Raw genomic sequence first — 18,182 nt, forward strand, 5'->3', positions numbered from 1 at the left:
ACTAGATGAGCCTTGGGGGTCCCTTCCAACCTACAGGCTTGCAAATTCCTGGGCTGGCTGAGAACAGGGACCCAAATCCTTGTTCCTGGTGCACTGCCCAGCAATGATTGCCAACATCTGCTTTCCCCCCAGTGGCCAATGTGTTCGCTCTGGCAGCTCTGCACATTGAGAAGAGGCTGGCGGCGGTAAGTGTGCTTTGGGGGGCAAGCTGGGATCCCTCGCAAAGCGGGCTCTCTTTAGGGCTTAGGCTCAGGCTATCTGAAGGATCGTGTTCAGCCATACGGACCTACCTGGGCTGTGAGATCTTCGGGGGGGGGCCCTCTCTCAGTTCCGCCACCCTCAGGGGCATGCTGGGTGGCGGCGCAGGAGAGGGCCTTCTCGGTGGTGGCTCCTCCAAGACAACTTTGGAAGACCTTTCCTAGAGAAGCCAGACTGGCTTCCTCCTTGTTGTCCTCCTGCTGGCCAGTGAAGACTGTGTTTTCCCAACAGGCCTTTGGGAACACTGACTGTTCTTCTTTTTAAGGAATCGCTTGTCATAGTGCTGCGCTGTTTTTATTACCAGTATTTTTTAGATATATATATTAATCCTATTAGAGTTTAGTTCCCCTTTTGACTGTTACAGCTGATAATGCTTTCAGCTTTGTATCTGCATCATATTGATTTGTTTAAGCTGCCTTGAGTCCTGGTTTACAACACCCTGGTTTTAGGGGTGGGCAGGTAGCGCTTAAGGTGGCCATAGAGCATTGCCCCTGTTTCCCTTCCTTCCGCAGGGCTCTATGTCGGAGCACCTTGGGGCCGTCCTGCACACCGTTAATCTCCTGACAATCTTATGCTTCCCTGCGTTGGTGACTCTTGCTGTCACCTCCATCACGCCAGGTGAGTGAACAGCCGTCCCCCTCCCCGCGACCTGTGGACTTGCTCTGAAAAGGCGGCTTTCTGTTACGGGCTCCTGGGTGGCAGGGCCCCTAGATTGGGGGGCCGGTTGCAGGAGAGGTGTACGTTTCTTCTCTCTCTCTGCATAACTAGCCTATAGTGCAGAATCAGCACCTGCATTTGACGTCCCATCCCCTTTTGCCTCGTCCGTCCCACCCGCCACTCACATCTGGCCCCCAGGAGGTTGCTTTGGAGGGAATGTGGCCCTTGATTTGAAAAGCAGCTTTCCCACATGTCTGAAATAAGGTTGGAGCTACAGAGAGGCATTACCTGGCTTCACAATTTCCCCCACATTGTGATTTTTGCATAGCGCACGCACAGACACACACGTCATGATTCGCGATATACAAGTGTTGGTGCTGACATTTAAAACCCTAAACGGCCTTGGTCTAGTATACCTGAAGGAGCGTCTCCACCTCCACCGTTCTTCCCAGACACTGAGGTCCAGCGCTGAGGGCCTTCTGGCGGTTCCCTCCCTGCGAGAAGCCAAGTTACAGGGAACCAGGCAGAGGGCCTTCTCGGTGGTGGTGCCCACCCTGTGGAATGCCCTCCCACCAGATGTCAAAGACATCTGAAGGCAGCCCTGTTTAGGAAAAATTTTAATGTTTAATAGACTATTGTATTTTAGTGTTCTGTTGGAAGCCGCCCAGAGTGGCTGGGGAAACCCAGCCAGATGGGTGGGATATAAATAAATTATTATTATTATTATTATTATTATTATTATTATTATTATTATTATTATTTTATTATTATTATTTACTACTACTATTATTAATCGCCAGGTCAAAAATTATGGAAATGATACCACAATACAGTGGTACGTCTGGATGCGAACGGGATCTGTTCCGGAGCCCTGTTCACATCCTGAGCAGAACGCAACCCGCATCAGTGCAGGTCGCGATTCGCCACCTCTGCGCATGTCATTTTGAGTGTCTGCGCATGCGTGAGCAGCAAAACCTGGAAGTAACCCATTCCATTACTTCCGGGTCACCGCGGAACACAACCTGAAAACGCTCAACCTGAAGCGACTTTAAACCCCGAGGTTTGGCTGTATGGGCAGTTTGGGATGTTGTATCGCTCTCTTCCCAAGCCTACCGCTTGTGGCCCAGGCAGAGGCGGGCCGTGAACTGGGAGGCTTCTCCTTCTCAGAAGATGCTGGCGCACAAAGTCACCTTGTCCTGTCTCCCCCCTCAAAGTAGCCTTTGAGAAGAGCTACCTCTTCTCCATGGGGGTTGGTCAGTGTTAATGGAGAAATCTGAGGGCTCTCTTGGAAAAAAAAAACAAGGAAACCAGCCCAGGAATACCAGGGCAAAACAGCAGCCAGTAGGCTTGGTCTTGATTGAAGACTGTTGTGACAGGACTCCCACCTGCCACCAGGTGGAACAAGATGGAAGCCCTGAACAAAAGAGAACCCAAACTTTTATTAGCTGCTAATCCCCATGTTACACCCCCCCAAACTACATCACCCATCCATCACGGTTACATCATGAAAGGGGAGGTCTGGTGGCAGGAATCTGAGCATCCTGGACCCTGCCCCATGGTTCCCCTTGCCCTCCACCAAACACCCATCAAGAGTAACAAAATAGATATTTACATTTCCCTGTTTCCCAGCCAAGCTAATCCCACCCTTTTGCCTTCATCTGGGTTTGTTATTTCTGGAATGGCTACCTGTCTGGCACTCAGGTATCAGGAGGCCAGGAATTATCACTCAGGCAGAGGGGCTGCTGAGGAGCTGAGCTCACATGTCTATAGGAATTTATTTAGTTTCCCCAGTGAGCCAGTACATAGATGCATTTATCATTTGGTATTGTGCAGCAGAGGCCCTTTGAATAGATAGGAAGAAACTGTGATAAAGTGTTTTGTGGGGACAAATCACAAAAGTGATTGTGCTGATTTTGGTAGTGGGCTGCATGTGCATGATATCTGCTGGAGGGGCAACCCCCCCCCTATACATAAATTCCTGCAACATCAGTGAGTCAGGCTGGCTTCACCCCCTTCCTGCCTCTGGGGCTTGCAGATTATCTGGGGTGGTGTGTGTTGCGTCTCTCACTCACCTGCTTCTCTCCTCCCTCTGCAGTTGGGGCCGTCTTTGCTCTGAGCGTCCACACCATCCTTTTCCTCAAGCTCTTCTCCTTCAAGGATGTCAACAAGTGGTGTCGGGAGAAGAGGCAAGCCAAGGCCACCCGAACCCGCTCCGGTGAGCCCTGAGCCAGGCCTGGTGCGGGCACCTGAGACCCTCCCCGAGTGCCAACTGGGATGGCTTTGAAAGAGGGTTGGACAAATTCATGGAAGAGGAGAGGGGTGTCCGTGGCTACAAGCCGGGCTGGCTAGACTTTTCCTCCTCTCTTGGAGGCCACAAGGCTCCTGATACGAGCTTCTGGAAACCACAGCAGGGACTCAGGCCCTGCGTGCCAGTTTTCCATCTGGTTGGCCGCTGCCAGAAGAGGATGCTGGACTGGTCCAACGCCGAGGGTCCTCTGGTGGATCCCTCATTGCAAGAAGTGAGGTTACAGGGAACCAGGCAGAGGGCCTTGTCGGTAGTGGCACCCACCCTGTGGAACACCCTCCCATCAGATGTGAAGGAAATAAGCAGCTATCTTATCTTTCAAAGACATCTGAAGGCAGCCCTGTTTAGGGAAGTTTTAAATGTTTAATGCTGTATTGTTTTTAACACTCGAGTGGCTGGGGAAACTCAGCCAGATGGTTGAGGTATAAATAATAAATTATTATTATTATTACAGTGGTGCCTCGCAAGACGAAATTAATTCGTTCCGCAAGTTTTTTCGTCTTGCGAGTTTTTCGTCTTGCGAAGCACGGTTTCCCATAGGAATGCATTGAAAATCAATCAATGCGTTCCTATGGAAACCGCCTTCAGACCAGGTCCGGGGACAGTCTGTCCCCCGACCTCTTCTGAAGGCTGGGGGGGGGGAACAAGGGCTTTTCTTCCCACCCCCAGCATTTTAAAAAACCCCGGGACAGCAGAGGACTTCTCCGCTGTCCCGGGTTTTTTTAAAATGCTGGCGGGCGGCAGCGAAGCCTTCGCTGCCGCCCGCCAGCATTTTAAGATCGCCCCGGACAGCGGACTTCTCCACTGTCCCGGGGCGATTTTAAAGCCCCCGGGAAGGCAGGCGGGGGGGGGGAGCAAAGACTTTCGCCCCCCGCCAGCCTTCAGAAGAGGTCCAGGACCTCTTCTGAAGGCCGGCGGGGGGCGAAAGTCTTTGCTCCCCCCGCCTGCCTTCAAAAGCCGTCCGGGATAGCGGAGAAACGCGCTGTGTTTCTCCGCTCTCCCGGGAAGGCAGGCAGGGGGGAGCAAAGACTTTCGCCCCCCGCCGGCCTTCAGAAGAGGTCCAGGACCTCTTCTGAAGGCCGGCGGGGGGTGAAAGTCTTTGCTTCCCCCCCGCCTGCCTTCAAAAGCCGTCCAGGATAGTGGGGAGCGCTTCCCTGCTATCCCGGACCGCTTTTAAAATGCTGGCGGTGGGGAGCAAAGCCTTTCGGCCCCCGCCGGCCTTCCTGGACCTCTTCTGAAGGCCGGAGGGGGGGAAAGGCTTTGCTCCCCACCACCAGCATTTAAAAGAGGTCCCCAGAGATTTCCCCATGGGCTTTCTTCTTGCGAAGCAAGTCCATAGGGAAATTCATCTTGCGAAGCGCCTCGAAAAACGGAAAACCCTTTCGTCTTGCGGGTTTTCCGTCTTGCGAGGCACCACTGTATTATGGTTGGGGCCCCTTTTGACCTCATCCAGCTGCATCCTCTTCCATTCTAATGTCCTTTTCTGTGCACCTTTCTGGCTTGAGTTGACTTATGGAATGATAGAATTGTAGAATGAGAAGGGACCCTAAGGGTCAGGAATAAGGCAACGACTGTGGGTAGCTCAGCTGGTAGAGCAGGAGACCCTTAATCTTGGGGCCGTGGGTCCAAGCCCCATGTTGGGCCCAAGATTTCTGCCTTGCGGGGGGTTGTTCTGGATGACCTTTGGGGTTCCTTCCAACGCTGCCGTTCTCTGTCCTATGTTCTCTGACTGATGCCCTTTCGTTGTCTGTTCCAGCTGCCGGGTCGCAGAAGGCCAATGGGAACGTGGCCTCGGGGGCTGTGGCTTACCCAGTGAACCTGACCTATAGAGGTAACATGGCCAGGCAAGACCTCCGTGGTGGGCAGTTCCCTGCGGCTCTGGCGGGGTTGGGGGTCTGGCGGCGACGCCATCCCGGGGCTTACACTCCTGACCTCCCCCCTTCCTCTGGGAGGCCAGAGATTTGTGGCGCTTGCCTTCCCCTGGCGTGTGGTGGCTCCGAGGTCAAAGGTCCCCTGGGATTATTCTGCTCCCCACCCCCCACATTGGGGAACAGGGGAAGCTGCCTTGTTTGGAGTCAGACCATTGGCCCATCTAGGGCAGTGTTCCCTGCACTGACCGGCAGAAACGGCTCTCCAGGATTTCAGGCATCCAAGTCCCCCCAGCCTTGCTTGCCTGGGGAGATGCTGTTGGGGGGGCCAGGTTGGGCCTGGGTCTCTGTGCCTGAGCTGTGCTCCTTTTCCCAAAGGGAGAGACCAGCTCCTGTTTGGTGCCCCTGCCCTTAATGCCTCTCTCCTCCTGTTTCCATGGCAGACCTCTACTACTTCCTCTTCGCACCGACCTTGTGCTACGAGCTGAACTTCCCGCGCTCCCCTCGCATCCGCAAGCGCTTTCTGCTGCGCAGGCTGGCTGAGATGGTGAGACCCCCTGTCCTGGGTCTGGCGGCGACCCATTCTCTTTGCCCCCTGCCCACCCCCAGCTCCCCACCCCCTTTGCAAGGCAATGAAGGCTGTTATACTGTCATACCTCGGGTTAAATGTGCTTCAGGGTGAGCATTTTCAAGTTACGCTCCGTGGCAACCCGGAAGTAACGGAGCGCTTTACTTCTGGGTTTTGCTGCTTGCGCATGCACAGATGCTCAAAATGACGCCACGCACATGCACGGAAGCGGTAAAATGCGACCCGTGGATGCGCAGTCGCATCGTACGTTTTACTTAGGATGCGAACGGGGCTGCGGAACGGATCCCGTTCGCAGCCGGCTGCGAGTCCCTGAGACGGTGGCTGAATATTTAGCGCAGGTTGCACACTTGTAAGGACCACCCCCCCATGCCAAGAAGACGCTGCCTGCCTCCCCTGTAATATTGGAGGGGTCAGGAATTCACCCAGTGTAGTGTTGGGGCCGTAGGGAGGGGTGGGAACTGCTAGCAAGGAAGGCTCTGGGTCTTGGAAGGCCTGCAGGGTTGTGAGAAAGAGTTTTGGCCTGGAGGCTGGGTGTAGGGCTCATCCTGCCTGGCTGCTGGCGGAGCTGCCGATAGGAACATAGAGACCCCTGCTGGATCAGGTTAATGGCTTATCTGTGCTGTGGGTTAAACCACAGAGCTTAGGGCTTGCCGATCAGAAGGTCAGTGGTTCAAATCCCCACGATGGGGTGAGCTCCCGTTGCTCCATCCCAGCTCCTGCCAACCTAGCAGTTTGAAAGCACCTCAAAGTGCAAGTAGATAAATAGGTACCACTCCGGCGGGAAGGTAAACGGCATTTCCGTGCGCTGCTCTGGTTTGCCAGAAGCGGCTTAGTCATGCTGGCCACATGACCAAAAAGCTGTACGCCGGCTCCCTCGGCCAATAAAGCAAGATGAGCGCCACAACCCCAGAGTCGTCCACAACTGGACCTAATAGTCAGGGGTCCCTTTACCTTTACCTTTAGTCAGCAACCAGGTGCTTATGGGAAACCGGCAAGCACAACATGAGCGCAACACCCTGGTTTCAGAAGCCCTGTTTAGGGACGTTTTTAATGTTTGATGTTTTATTGCACTTTTAATATTCTGTTGGGAGCCTCCCAGAGTGGCTGGGGAAACCCAGCCAGATGGGCGGGGTATACATAATAAATAATAACAATAAAATAAAAATTATTATTAATTATTATTATTATTATGCTACTGTCCCCTCTTGGCATTATTATTATTATTTATTATTATGCCACAGAGAAGCAGGAGTAAGATGTGGAGATATGCTCCAGAGATCCAGATTGTGGGGAGCCCCAAGAAATTAATAAATACAATTTGGACTATAATTTGATTTTTTAATTTGATTTTTTATTTTTTTAATTGAAGTATTATGATTAGATATTCAATTGGAGGTTTTTTTTATTGGAAAACCAATAAAAATGACTTTTTTAAAAATATGCCACTGTCCCCTCCTGGCTAGCAGCCATCGACTGTCTCCCTCTTCCATCCAATCCGGCTTTTAAAGTCTTCCAGTTTGGTGGCCGTCCTGCCGCCTGCAGGAGTAAGTGCCATAGATTAACTAGAGAAAGGGACTTTCCTGCACCTGACCTGAACCTTCCAGCCTCCCGCTTCCTTGAACATTCATGAGTCTCGTGTTGATGGTGTCTCACTCCTGGCCTCTTCCTTTTCTCCCCCCTTTTCCAGCTCTTCTTCCTCCAGCTGATGGTGGGGCTGATTCAGCAGGTAAGGGGGGAGCAGGTGGGGCTTGCTCTGTACCTGCTGCTGGCACCTTTGCAGCACAGGGCATGGCAGGGGGGTCTGGCCAGAGAGCACCACCTGGGCAGGGTGCCTAAAGCAGACCACAGGCTCTCTCTGGTTCCAGTCTAGAAATAGTCAAGAGCTGCCCTGTGCCCCCTTCTGGAGTGTCTGGTGCAGAGTTGGGGGGCAAACGAGATGCTGAAGCAGACACAGGGGGCCAAGGACAGGAAGGGGTGCAGAGACGGTTGCCACCTTCCCTGATTCAACTGCTAAATCAGGGACTGCTGTTTGTTGGGACGCGGGTGGCGCTGTGGGTTAAACCACAGAGCCTAGGACTTGCCGATCAGACAGTCGGTGGCTCGAATCCCCGCAATGATGGGGTGAGCTCCCGTTGCTCGGTCCCAGCTCCTGCCAACCTAGCAGTTCGAAAGCACGTCAAAGTGCAAGTAGATAGATAGGTACCACTCCGGCGGGCAGGTAAATGGCATTTCCGTGTGCTGCTCTGGTTCACCAGAAGCAGCTTAGTCCTGCTGGCCACATGATCCGGAAGCTGTACGCCGGCTCCCTTGGCCAATAAAGCGAGATGAGTGCCGCAACCCCAGAGTCGGCCACAACTGGACCTAATAGTCAGGGGTCCCTTTACTTATTTATTGTTTATGACTTTTGTAATTATGTAAATCTTGCTATGCTGTAAGCTGCCTTGAACATTGTTTTTTAAACTGTGGAAAGGTGGCATACAAAAAATAAGATGATGATGATGATGACTTCTGTGCCAGAGGGCCAGAGAACATTCCCTCAAACCAAGGAGGCTAAGCTGGGTTGTATCTTATGGGGCTGGGCTAGATGACCCCTGGGTTTTAGCCGCCCCCGGGCCCTATTAACCTGATTTTAATGTGTGCTTGTTGCAGTGGATGGTCCCCACAATCCAGAACTCCATGAAGCCTTTTCGGGTAAGCCATGCCCTGGGGATCCTCTTCTCCACCATGGTGCTGGGGAACTGCTTGTGGACACCCCCCCTCCCAAGAAAGCAGGACTGACCCACAACGTGCCCTTAGAGCTGTAATGGGAAAAGTGGGGAGGGAGAAATGATATGCTTCCGAGTTTTCAAAAACCACAGCTTAGCTTATGGCTGGCCTGGGGGCCTCTTTAAGTGCTCAGCACCTGCAACCAGGGGAGGGGTCTGCAGGGTGTGTTGGTTGCCAGCGTGCCAAAGGAAAGCTGCCTGGACAGCCCGCCCCCCAAGAAGGCACAGGGGCTTGGGGCTTTTCTGCCATCCACACCCCAGATGGGTCAGTGCCTTATGAGGAAGGGCTAAGGGAGCTGGGCATGTTTAGCCTGGAGAAGAGGAGGTTAAGGGGTGATATGATAGCCATGTTCAAATATATAAAAGGATGTCCCATACAGGAGGGAGAAAGGTTGTTTTCTGCTGCTCCAGAGAAGCGGACACGGAGCAATGGTTCCAAACTACAAGAAAGAAGATTCCACCTAAACATTAGGAAGAACTTCCTGACAGTAAGAGCAGTGGAAGAGACAGTGGAATTTGCTGCCAAGGAGTGTGGTGGAGTCTCCTTCTTTGGAGGTCTTTAAGCAGAGGCTTGACAACCATATGTCAGGAGTGCTCTGATGGTGTGTCCTGCTTGGCAGGGGGTTGGACTCGATGGCCCTTGTGGTCTCTTCCAACTCTATGATTCTATGATTCTATGACACTCTGCAGCTGACTCTTGCTCTCCTCTCCCTTGCAGGACATGGACTACTCCAGGATCATCGAGCGCCTTCTGAAACTAGCTGTACGTACCACAAACTGGGCTTCCTTCCCAGGACACCTGGGCACAGAGGGTTGGGCTGGGGATGGGAGCAGGCCTCTGGGGTTGGATCCCGCAAGGCAAGTCACAACTGGGGGCTGTCCAGGTCCTTTGGACTACGGTTCCAATCACTCCTAGCATCAAACGAACAAGATGGTGGAAGTTGTAGTGGGGGGGGGGCGGACTATATTTTGAAAAATATAAATACTCTGTAAGCCGGTCCTGCAGCTGTCTCTGTACCTGGAGGAGGAACGCACTCTGCACGTGCTCAGGAGCGCATCTCAGCACTCCTGCTCACCGGCGTTGTTGACGAGCAGAAGCTGCTCCATCTGCCGGTCCCTGTGGGGCTCCCAGGCGGCATGCACCATGCGCTGCGGCCCGTCGTCTGAGGCCAGCTTGGCGGGCAGGCCGCACGCAACTTGCCCTCCAGCTGCTCCAGTGCGGCCGCCGAGCCAGGTGCCAGGCATGAGGTCAGTAGGCATGCCAAGCTCTGGCTGAAGCTCCATGACGCGCCCGTCATGATGCCCGCCGCCCGCCCGCCTCTGTCCATGGCTGCACTGGGTTTACCTGAGCACGCGGGCGGCGAGGCTTTGAATTGGCTGCAGGAACTTCCTGCAGCCAATCTGAAGCTGTGCCAGGGTCACGGAAGTCAGTCCCTGCACACTGACTGACCGAGCGGGCGGCAGGGTCCGTGGGCCGGATTTACGAGCCTGGTGGGCCGCACCCGGCCCCCGGGCCATAGTTTGCTGACCCCTGCACTAATGCTGTCCTCTGCCTTGCTGTCCCCGACAGGTCCCCAACCACCTGATCTGGCTCATCTTCTTCTACTGGTTCTTCCACTCCAGCCTGAATGTCATTGCGGAAATCATGCAGTTTGGAGACCGGGAGTTCTACAGGGACTGGTGGTGAGTCAGTTCTGCAGGAAGGGCCTGTGTGTTTTGTGACTTCTGTTCTTTTTTTCAATTTTCAGGTTTTTAAGCTGTGTCTCAGATTGTTATAACCTGCCCTAGGACCACAGAAAGAATGGCAGATGGCTGTAATAAAAAAATTATTAAAAAATCTGTAAATGGCACTCAAAAGATCTGCTTTGGGCATTCAAACCACCCTGCAGAACAGCCAAGGTTTTGGTTTTGGAGACTTCCTCACTGTGGGCGAGGACTGGGAGGGTTTTCCCCAGCCCTAACAGGTGTGGGAGTGCGGTGGGTGGATCCCCATCACTTAAGATGACGGCGAATGATTTAGACGCCTCCCTTCCATGTGTGTTGTAGGAAGAGCCTTCGAGGCATCTGATAGGGACGATACTGGCTGGGCTCAGCCTTTGTTGGTGAAACTCAGTGAGTGAATCCTGTGCGCAGCCAGACCGCTCCCATTTGACCCTGCAGGAATTGGACCCCCTGTCCGAAAGAGAGAGGGGGGACCTATTTTATTCTGTTAAGCGTTTCTCTCGATGTCAAGGGTTGACGCGCAGTAACACATGTCCCTTTTCTTCCTTCAGGAACTCGGAGACCGTCACCTATTTTTGGCAGAACTGGAACATCCCGGTCCACAAATGGTGCTTGAGGTACACCTAGGCTGAGTTGTGACAATCCTGGGGTCAAGGGGCGGGGGGTGCTGTAGCTGTCAGTGGGGGATAGCCGGGCTAATTCTGCTCATAGTCCATTTGGGACAGATGAAAGGGAGTCCTCCTTCGTGCAGCACATATTTAAACTGTGGAACTCACTTCTGCAGGAGGCAGCTGTGGCCTCCCAACTTTGATGGCTTTGAAAGAGCCTTCTCTAGGAATATTTCTATCAACGGCTTGAACCACAGGGGCTCTGCTCTGCCTCCAGGGTCAGATCCAGCAACCTCTTCTTAAGTTCTCTTTCCTTTGCTTTTTAGGCATTTCTACAAGCCCATGATGAAGAAGGGGGCTGGCAAATGGGTGGCTCAGACAGGCGTCTTCTTCGCTTCTGCTTTCTTCCACGAGGTTAGTTACCTGTGCATGAATGTCGACAGGAGAGCCCAAAGGGTCTCCCCCCCCCCCCCGCCCTTTACTGGCTTGCAATCTCAACCCTCTTCTTAAAGGCTGTGGATTTTGTACCAAAAAGCATCCTTGCTGGTGCTCAGCCAGCCTTTCTCTGCAAGGGTGCGAAAGAGGGAAGCAGCATCTGGTCAAAACAAAATAAAAAAATTTCTTCCAGTAGCACCTTAAAGACCAACTGAGTTAGTTCTAGGTATGAGCTTTCGTGTGCATGCACACTTCTTCAGATACACACGAAAGCTCATACCTAGAACTAACTCAGTTGGTCTTTAAGGTGCTACTGGAAGAAATTTTTTTATTTTGTTTTGACCATGGCAGACCAACACGGCTACCTATCTGTAACTGCAGCATCTGGTGCGAGAGAGGAAAGCAGAGAGAGGAAATCGAGAGAGGGAATCTGATTGAGGGGGGTGTCTGGGCCACCTGAAACTGAGCTTCCAGTCCAGGCGGACATGGCGGCCAGCAGAGCTTAGATCATTTCTGCGAAGACCAGTAAGGAAAAGGCTTGGGAGACAATTGCTCACTCCCAAGTTTTGCTTATAGCAAAAAAGTGTGTGTGTTGGGCAGAGGTAAACATAAGTAGTTCCTCGGCTCTAAGAATCCACCTGAAAACTCCCAAGTTGCAATGATCAGAGCCCCCCCCCCCCCAAACTTGAAGCATGGGGAAGTCCCAACAAAAAATTATAATTTAGGCAGACTATTTGGACTACAGTGGTACCTTGGGTTACATATGCTTCAGGTTACAGACTCCGCTAACCCAAAATAGTGCTTTAGGTTAAGAACTTTGCTTCAGGATGAGAACAGAAATCGTGCTCCGGTGGTGCAGCAGCAGCAGGAGGCCCCATTAGCTAAAGTGGTGCTTCAGGTTAAGAACAGTTTCAGGTTAAGTATGGACCTCTGGAACGAATTACTGTATTTTCTGCTCTATAAGACACACCAGACCACAAGACGCACCTAGTTTTTGAAGGAGGAAAACAAGAAAAAAAATATTCTGAATCTCAGAAGCCAGAACAGCAAGAGGGATCGCTGCGCAGCAAAAGCAGCAATCCCTCTTGCTGTTCTGGCTTCTGGGATAGCTGCGCAGCCTGCATTCGCCCCATAAGACGCACACACATTTCCCCTTACTTTTTAGGAGGGAAAAAGTGAGTCTTACAGAGCAAAAAATACGGTAAGTACTTAACCCGAGGTACCACTGTATTTGATATCTATTTGTATAATTTGGAACATTCAATGTGATTTGATTGGATTGTTAAAATGGGAAACTTAATAAAAATGATTAAAAAAAAGAAAGAAAACTCCCAATTTGCACTGCATCTTTGGGAGGAATTTGGAGACAAATGCCAAGGTGTATTTGAGCAAGTTAGATGCAGCTAAGGAACATTGTGGCTCCTCCTCCTCTGAAGAATGATGGATAAGCATCTTTCAAGGGCTGGCGAAGGACCGTCCTCTCTGAAAGCAGAGAAGGGGCAGGGGGCGCGATAGTGTCTTGCCTTCCATTCTCAGCATAAGGTTTGAACAGGGCGAAGTGGCTCAAACTCCTGAACGTGGAGTGGGCGAGGCTATCCTGGCTGGAGCTCCCTCCCTTGACTTGCTTCCCCGGCCCAGTGTGGGTCATTCCATGGGCTCACACCAGAAAGCTCAGGAGGCAATAGAGCGCCCTTCGTTCTGTTATCCTCTGGAGGGACTGGAGTCAAGGAGAGACTCGCAAGCTGCTTGCTGGGCTTCAGAGGGTGGCATGGGAGGCAGCCAGGCTTGCCAGGTTTTGCGCCCTCTCCTCTCTGGACTGATGTCTTTGTGGGTTTCTGTCCCCACCCAGTACCTGGTCAGCGTGCCCTTGAAGATGTTCCGGCCCTGGGCGTTCATAGGGATGATGGCTCAGGTAAGGATCGGGTCCTCACCACGGGATCACATTCACCCGGTGCTCTACCAGCTGCACCGGCCGGCTCCTGGTGGAGTACAGGATCAGGTTTAAGGTGCTGGTTTTAACCTTTAAAGCCCTATACGGCCTAGGACCCTCGTACCTACAAGACCGCCTCTCCTGGTATGCCCCACAGAGAAACTTACGGTCTTCAAACAGAAACCTCTTGGAGGTCCCAGGCCACAGGGAGGTTAGGCTGGCCTCAACCAGAGCCATGGCTTTTTCGGCTGTGGCCCTGATCTGGTGGAACGCTCTGTCCCAAGAGACTAGGGCCCTGCGGGACTAGACATCTTTCCGCAGGGCCTGCAAGACGGAGCTGTTCCACCAGGCCTTTGGCCAGGGCACAGTTTGACCCCCTCCTTTGGTAATCCTCGGAGAACTCTAGCTCAATGGTTGCCATTAATTTGATCCTGAATTGATTTTAGAATGAACTGATTTTAGAATGCTGTGTTACTTTTATTGTTGTTAGCCGCTATGAGCCTGACTTTGGCTGGGGAGGGAGGGATATAAATAATAATTATAATTATTATTATTATTATTATTATTATTATTATTATTATTTATTATTTTGCATGAGTGGCTTGGCAAAGGCCACTTGCCGCCAGCTCAGCCTTGCCAGAGGCTCTCGGTATGTCCCGGTATGTGGTGTCTTGGCAAAGGGGGTGAGGGTCAAGCAGAGTCCAGGATGCTGCTGTTGCCACCACCCCAGAGAGTTCTGTCTTCTTTCCTGTGAGCCTTGGGGCAGGACCTGCACTTTGGCCCTAAGATGGAGAATCATAGAACCACAGAACTGTAGAGCTGGAAGGGACCTTAGGGTCATCTAGTCTGACCCCCTGCAATGCAGGAATCCCAACTGAAGCATCCATGATAGATGGTCACCCAAGCTCTGCTTAAAAACTTCCAAGGGAGGAGAGTCCATCACCTTCCAAGGGAGTCCATTCCACTGCCAAACAGCTCTTACCACCAGAAAGTTTTTCCTGATGTTGAATCTCCTCCTTGTAACTTGAAGCCATGGGTTCGAGTCCTCCCCTCCAGAGCAGGAGAAAGCAAGCTTGCTCCACCTTCCACCTTTTGAGATATCTGAAGATGGCTGTTGTGTCGCCTGTTCTCCAGGCTAGAAAGACCCATCTCCCTCCGCCATCTTTCCTCCCTCTTTCCTCCTCCTCCGCAGATTCCTCTGGCCTGGTTTGTGGGCCGGTTCCTTCAGGGCAACTATGGGAACGCGGCTGTGTGGATCTCCTTGATCATTGGGCAGCCCATTGCCGTCCTCATGTACGTCCACGACTACTACGTGCTCAACTACGAGGGCAGCCAGTGACACCCCCCCCCCCCGGCGAGGCCCCTCCTGCCTTCCCACCAGCAGAGGGACACCTGGCGAGGGCAGAGCAGTCGTTTCCTGGGCGCCCCACGGCTCTCCGCAGCACCAGCAGGGGCAGAGATGTTGCTGCCCTCATCTTTGCCCTGGAAAGTTGCCTTGTGTGATCTTTTTCTGTGTGTGTCTGTCTGTAACGGCTGCTCGCCAGGTACTCGTTTTTTGAGTCCGAAGTCTGGATCAATGCAATAACTGTCAGTGGGGCCTGCCTTCTCCGGATTGGGCCGGCACCTGGGCTGGGAATTTTCCAGGTGACTCCTGCCATGGCTCAATGAGGGAGGTGTGGTCCCCCGTCCAATGGGAATACGGTTCGAATCCTGCTGTGCCCGAGGGTGTGGCTGGGAGTTGGGGGGGGGGTCTGAGCTTTGCCCAGAGCCTGGATGGCCCTCCATCTGGGTAGGCAAAGGCAGCTCCCTCCCTTTGGTGCTGACCTTCAGGGCGCTTTAAAGGACTGTCCCTCACTGGGGGGGGGGTCCTCTTCCGTCCAGCCCGAAGGCGTTGGGCATTCAGTTGCGTCCTAGCTTTTGGCTACCGGCAGCTCTTCTGTAGCGAAAGGGGTGCAACATCCCCTTTTGCCGGCCTTGAGCCCAAGGCCTTATGGGAATAAGGAATGCTGGTTAGCAGGGGCTCCTGCGGCCGGATTTTGGTACTACTGCCTGTGGTGGCACGGGTGATTGGAAGCTTTTTTCTCCTGGGGGGCCTGGTTTGGGTTCGTGGCAGTTTCTGCCCCTAGAGCTGCCTCAGTTCTCTTCCGTCCCCTTTCCCAGGATCCGTCCTCGCAGCAGGGGAGCAGCGACTTGAGGGGGGGGGGTTGCTCCAATTCCACAGCACCCCTGCTCTCTGCGGAGGTGGCTGTGTTGGCAACTGCTGCTGCCCAGCTCTTTTTCAGCCAAGGTGGTTCTTGGCTGTGTGTGGTCATTCCCGTGTTTTGACAACCCAGCAACTTTTTAAAGAGTTTGCAGAATGTATCTGTCTCACACAAAAAGCGATTAAAGCATATTTTCAAAAATCTGTGTTGACAAAAGGTTTTGGGGGGGGGGGCGCTAAAGGGTCCACAGAACTGTACCTTGTTGACATGACCAAGTGGATTACACTGATTTCTGGCAATCGTTTCTTCACACCTGCAGCAAGAATATATTCCTGAAGTCTCTCAGCCCCACTCACCTCACAGAGTGTTTGTTGTGGGGGAGGAAGGGAAAGGAGAATGTTAGCCGCTTTGAGACTCCTGAAGGGGAGTGAAAGGTGGGATATCAAATCCAAACTCCTCCTCTTCTTCTTCAAAAGGGTTGCTTCCAAATTTGCCTTTTGTTTTACATTAAAAAAAAACACAGAAAGCATCACCCCCCACCTTTAAGGTGCAGTTGGCATCTTAGAGCCATGCAGAGTGAGCCCAAATTCTGGGCTGGCGAGATAATTGTACCTTAAGCGCACTGCCAGGGTGGCAAGTCCAGATCACAAAAGGCCTGGGCATATGAAGGTTTTTGCCACTGTCAACAGAGAAATCTGAGGGCTCCCTTGGACAAGAAAACAAGGACATCAGGAATACCAGGGCAAAACAGCAGCCAGTAGGCTTGGTCTTGATTGACAGGACTCCCACCTGCCACAAGATGGAAGCCCCGAACAAAAGAGCCCCCAATCTTTTATTAGCTGCTAAATCCCCATGTTAAAAAGGTAAAGGGACCCCTGACCATTAGGTCCAGTCGCGGACGACTCTGGGGTCCTTCTGATCGGCAAGCCCTAGGCTTTGTGGTTTAACCCACAGCGCCACCTGCATCCTGATCCCCATGTTACCCCCCCAAAAAAAACTACATCATGGTTACATCATGAAAGGGGAGGTCTGAGGGAAGTAATCTGAGCATCCTGGACCCTGCCCCATGGTTCTCCTTGCCCTCCACCAAACACCCATCAAGTGTACCAAAAGAGATATTTACATTTCTGTCTCCTGAGAAATCTCTATGTGGGACAAGAACCTACAGTTAGAACTGGATATGGAACAACTGATTGGTTCAAAATTGGGAAAGGAGTACGGCAAGGCTGTACTGTCTCCCTGCTTTATTTAACTTATATGCAGAATTCATCACGCGAAAGGCTGGGCTGGATGAATCCCAAGCCGGAATTAAGATTGCCGGAAGAAATATCAACAAGGTCAGATATGCAGATGACACAACCTTAATGGTAGAAAGTGAGGAGGAATTAAAGAACCTTTTAATGAGGGTGAAAGAGGAGAGCGCAAAATATGGTCTGAAGCTCAACATCAAAAAAACCAAGATCATGGCCACTGGTCCCATCACCTCCTGGCAAACAGAAGGGGAAGAAATGGAGGCAGTGAGAGATTTTACTTTCTTGGGCTCCATGATCACTGCAGATGGTGACAGCAGTCACGAAATTAAAAGACGCCTGCTCCTTGGGAGAAAGGCGATGGCAAACCTAGACAGCCTCTTAAAAAGCAGAGACATCACCTTGCTCACAAAGGTCCGTATAGTCAAAGCTATGGTTTTCCCAGTAGTGATGTATGGAAGTGAGAGCTGGACCATAAAGAAGGCTGATCGCCGAAGAATGGATGCTTTTGAATTCTGGTGCTGGAGGAGACTCTTGAGAGTCCCATGGACTGCAAGAAGATCAAACCTCTCCATTCTGAAGGAAATCAGCCCTGAGTGCTCACTGGAAGGACAGATCCTGAAGCTGAGGCTCCAAGACTTTGGCCACCTCATGAGAAGAGAAGACTCCCTGGAAAAGACCCTGATGTTGGGAAAGATGGAGGGCACAAGGAGAAGGGGACGACAGGGGACGAGATGGTTGGATAGTGTCTTCGAAGCTACAAACATGAGCCTGACCAAACTGCGGGAGGCAGTGGAAGACAGGAGGACCTGGCGTGCTCTGGTCAAGAGGCGGACATGACTAAACAACATAAAATAAAAAAATTCCTTCCAGTAGCACCTTAAAGACCAACTGAGTTAGTTCTAGGTATGAGCTTTCGTGTGCATGCACACTTCTTCAGATACACTGAAGAAGTGTGTATCTGAAGAAGTGTGCATGCACACGAAAGCTCATACCTAGAACTAACTCAGTTGGTCTTTAAGGTGCTACTGGAAGGAATTTTTTTATTTTATTTTGTTTTGACCATGGCAGACCAACACGGCTACCTATCTGTAACATGACTAAACAACAAATGCCTACCAAAAAGGCTTTTCAAGCCACTTCTGGGGGAGGGAGTTCCGTCAGTTAACCACGTTGCTCCTCGAAGCAAAGGGGAGGCCGGGACACACACACACGTGTGCTTCCTTCACCTCCACATTCGGACATACACGTGCTTTCTTCCGACGCCCTCCCAGGGATTCAGGCGAGGGGGACAGGCCTGGGTGCCTTGAAGCAGGGCCCCCTCCTCCCCCTTCCTGGGCCGTACACGTGAAAGCGCCCTCCATTCACACGTGCGCACTGTGCGCGTGGAGGCTGGCAGCGGCAGGCGCGTCAGCGCAGCGGTTGAATGTCCGCCTCTATGGTGCGGCCCTCGTGCCAGAGGGGCTTCTCCCCGATCGGCCCTTCCCTCCCCGCGCTCTCTATGGCCCTGCGCCGGAAGTGGCGAGTCCTGGCCGAGCGCCCCCTGTCGGCCCGGCGGGGGGAAAACCTCACTGGCCCCTCCCTCCCTCCCTCC

General features: G+C 52.4%; 1 protein-coding gene across 1 annotated transcript in view; it reads left to right on the forward strand.

Annotated features, from left to right (window-relative positions):
* The window catches only part of DGAT1 (diacylglycerol O-acyltransferase 1), a 33,941-nt gene extending 19,335 nt beyond the window's left edge, over positions 1 to 14,606 (forward strand). Inside the window, exons 5-17 of the mRNA XM_081874478.1 lie at positions 133 to 185; positions 771 to 876; positions 3,011 to 3,130; positions 4,977 to 5,051; positions 5,532 to 5,635; positions 7,365 to 7,403; positions 8,327 to 8,368; positions 9,161 to 9,205; positions 10,013 to 10,125; positions 10,716 to 10,781; positions 11,099 to 11,186; positions 13,057 to 13,119; positions 14,330 to 14,606. Coding sequence (XP_081730604.1) covers positions 133 to 185; positions 771 to 876; positions 3,011 to 3,130; positions 4,977 to 5,051; positions 5,532 to 5,635; positions 7,365 to 7,403; positions 8,327 to 8,368; positions 9,161 to 9,205; positions 10,013 to 10,125; positions 10,716 to 10,781; positions 11,099 to 11,186; positions 13,057 to 13,119; positions 14,330 to 14,476 — 1,061 coding nt within the window. The 3' untranslated portion in view covers positions 14,477 to 14,606. The remainder of the gene's footprint in view (positions 1 to 132; positions 186 to 770; positions 877 to 3,010; positions 3,131 to 4,976; positions 5,052 to 5,531; positions 5,636 to 7,364; positions 7,404 to 8,326; positions 8,369 to 9,160; positions 9,206 to 10,012; positions 10,126 to 10,715; positions 10,782 to 11,098; positions 11,187 to 13,056; positions 13,120 to 14,329) is intronic.
* The last annotated feature ends 3,576 nt before the right edge of the window (positions 14,607 to 18,182 follow it).

Source organism: Podarcis erhardii (assembly GCF_964252035.2).
Source record: "Podarcis erhardii genome assembly, chromosome: 8".
In the NCBI taxonomy this organism is placed as follows: Eukaryota; Metazoa; Chordata; class Lepidosauria; order Squamata; family Lacertidae; genus Podarcis; species Podarcis erhardii.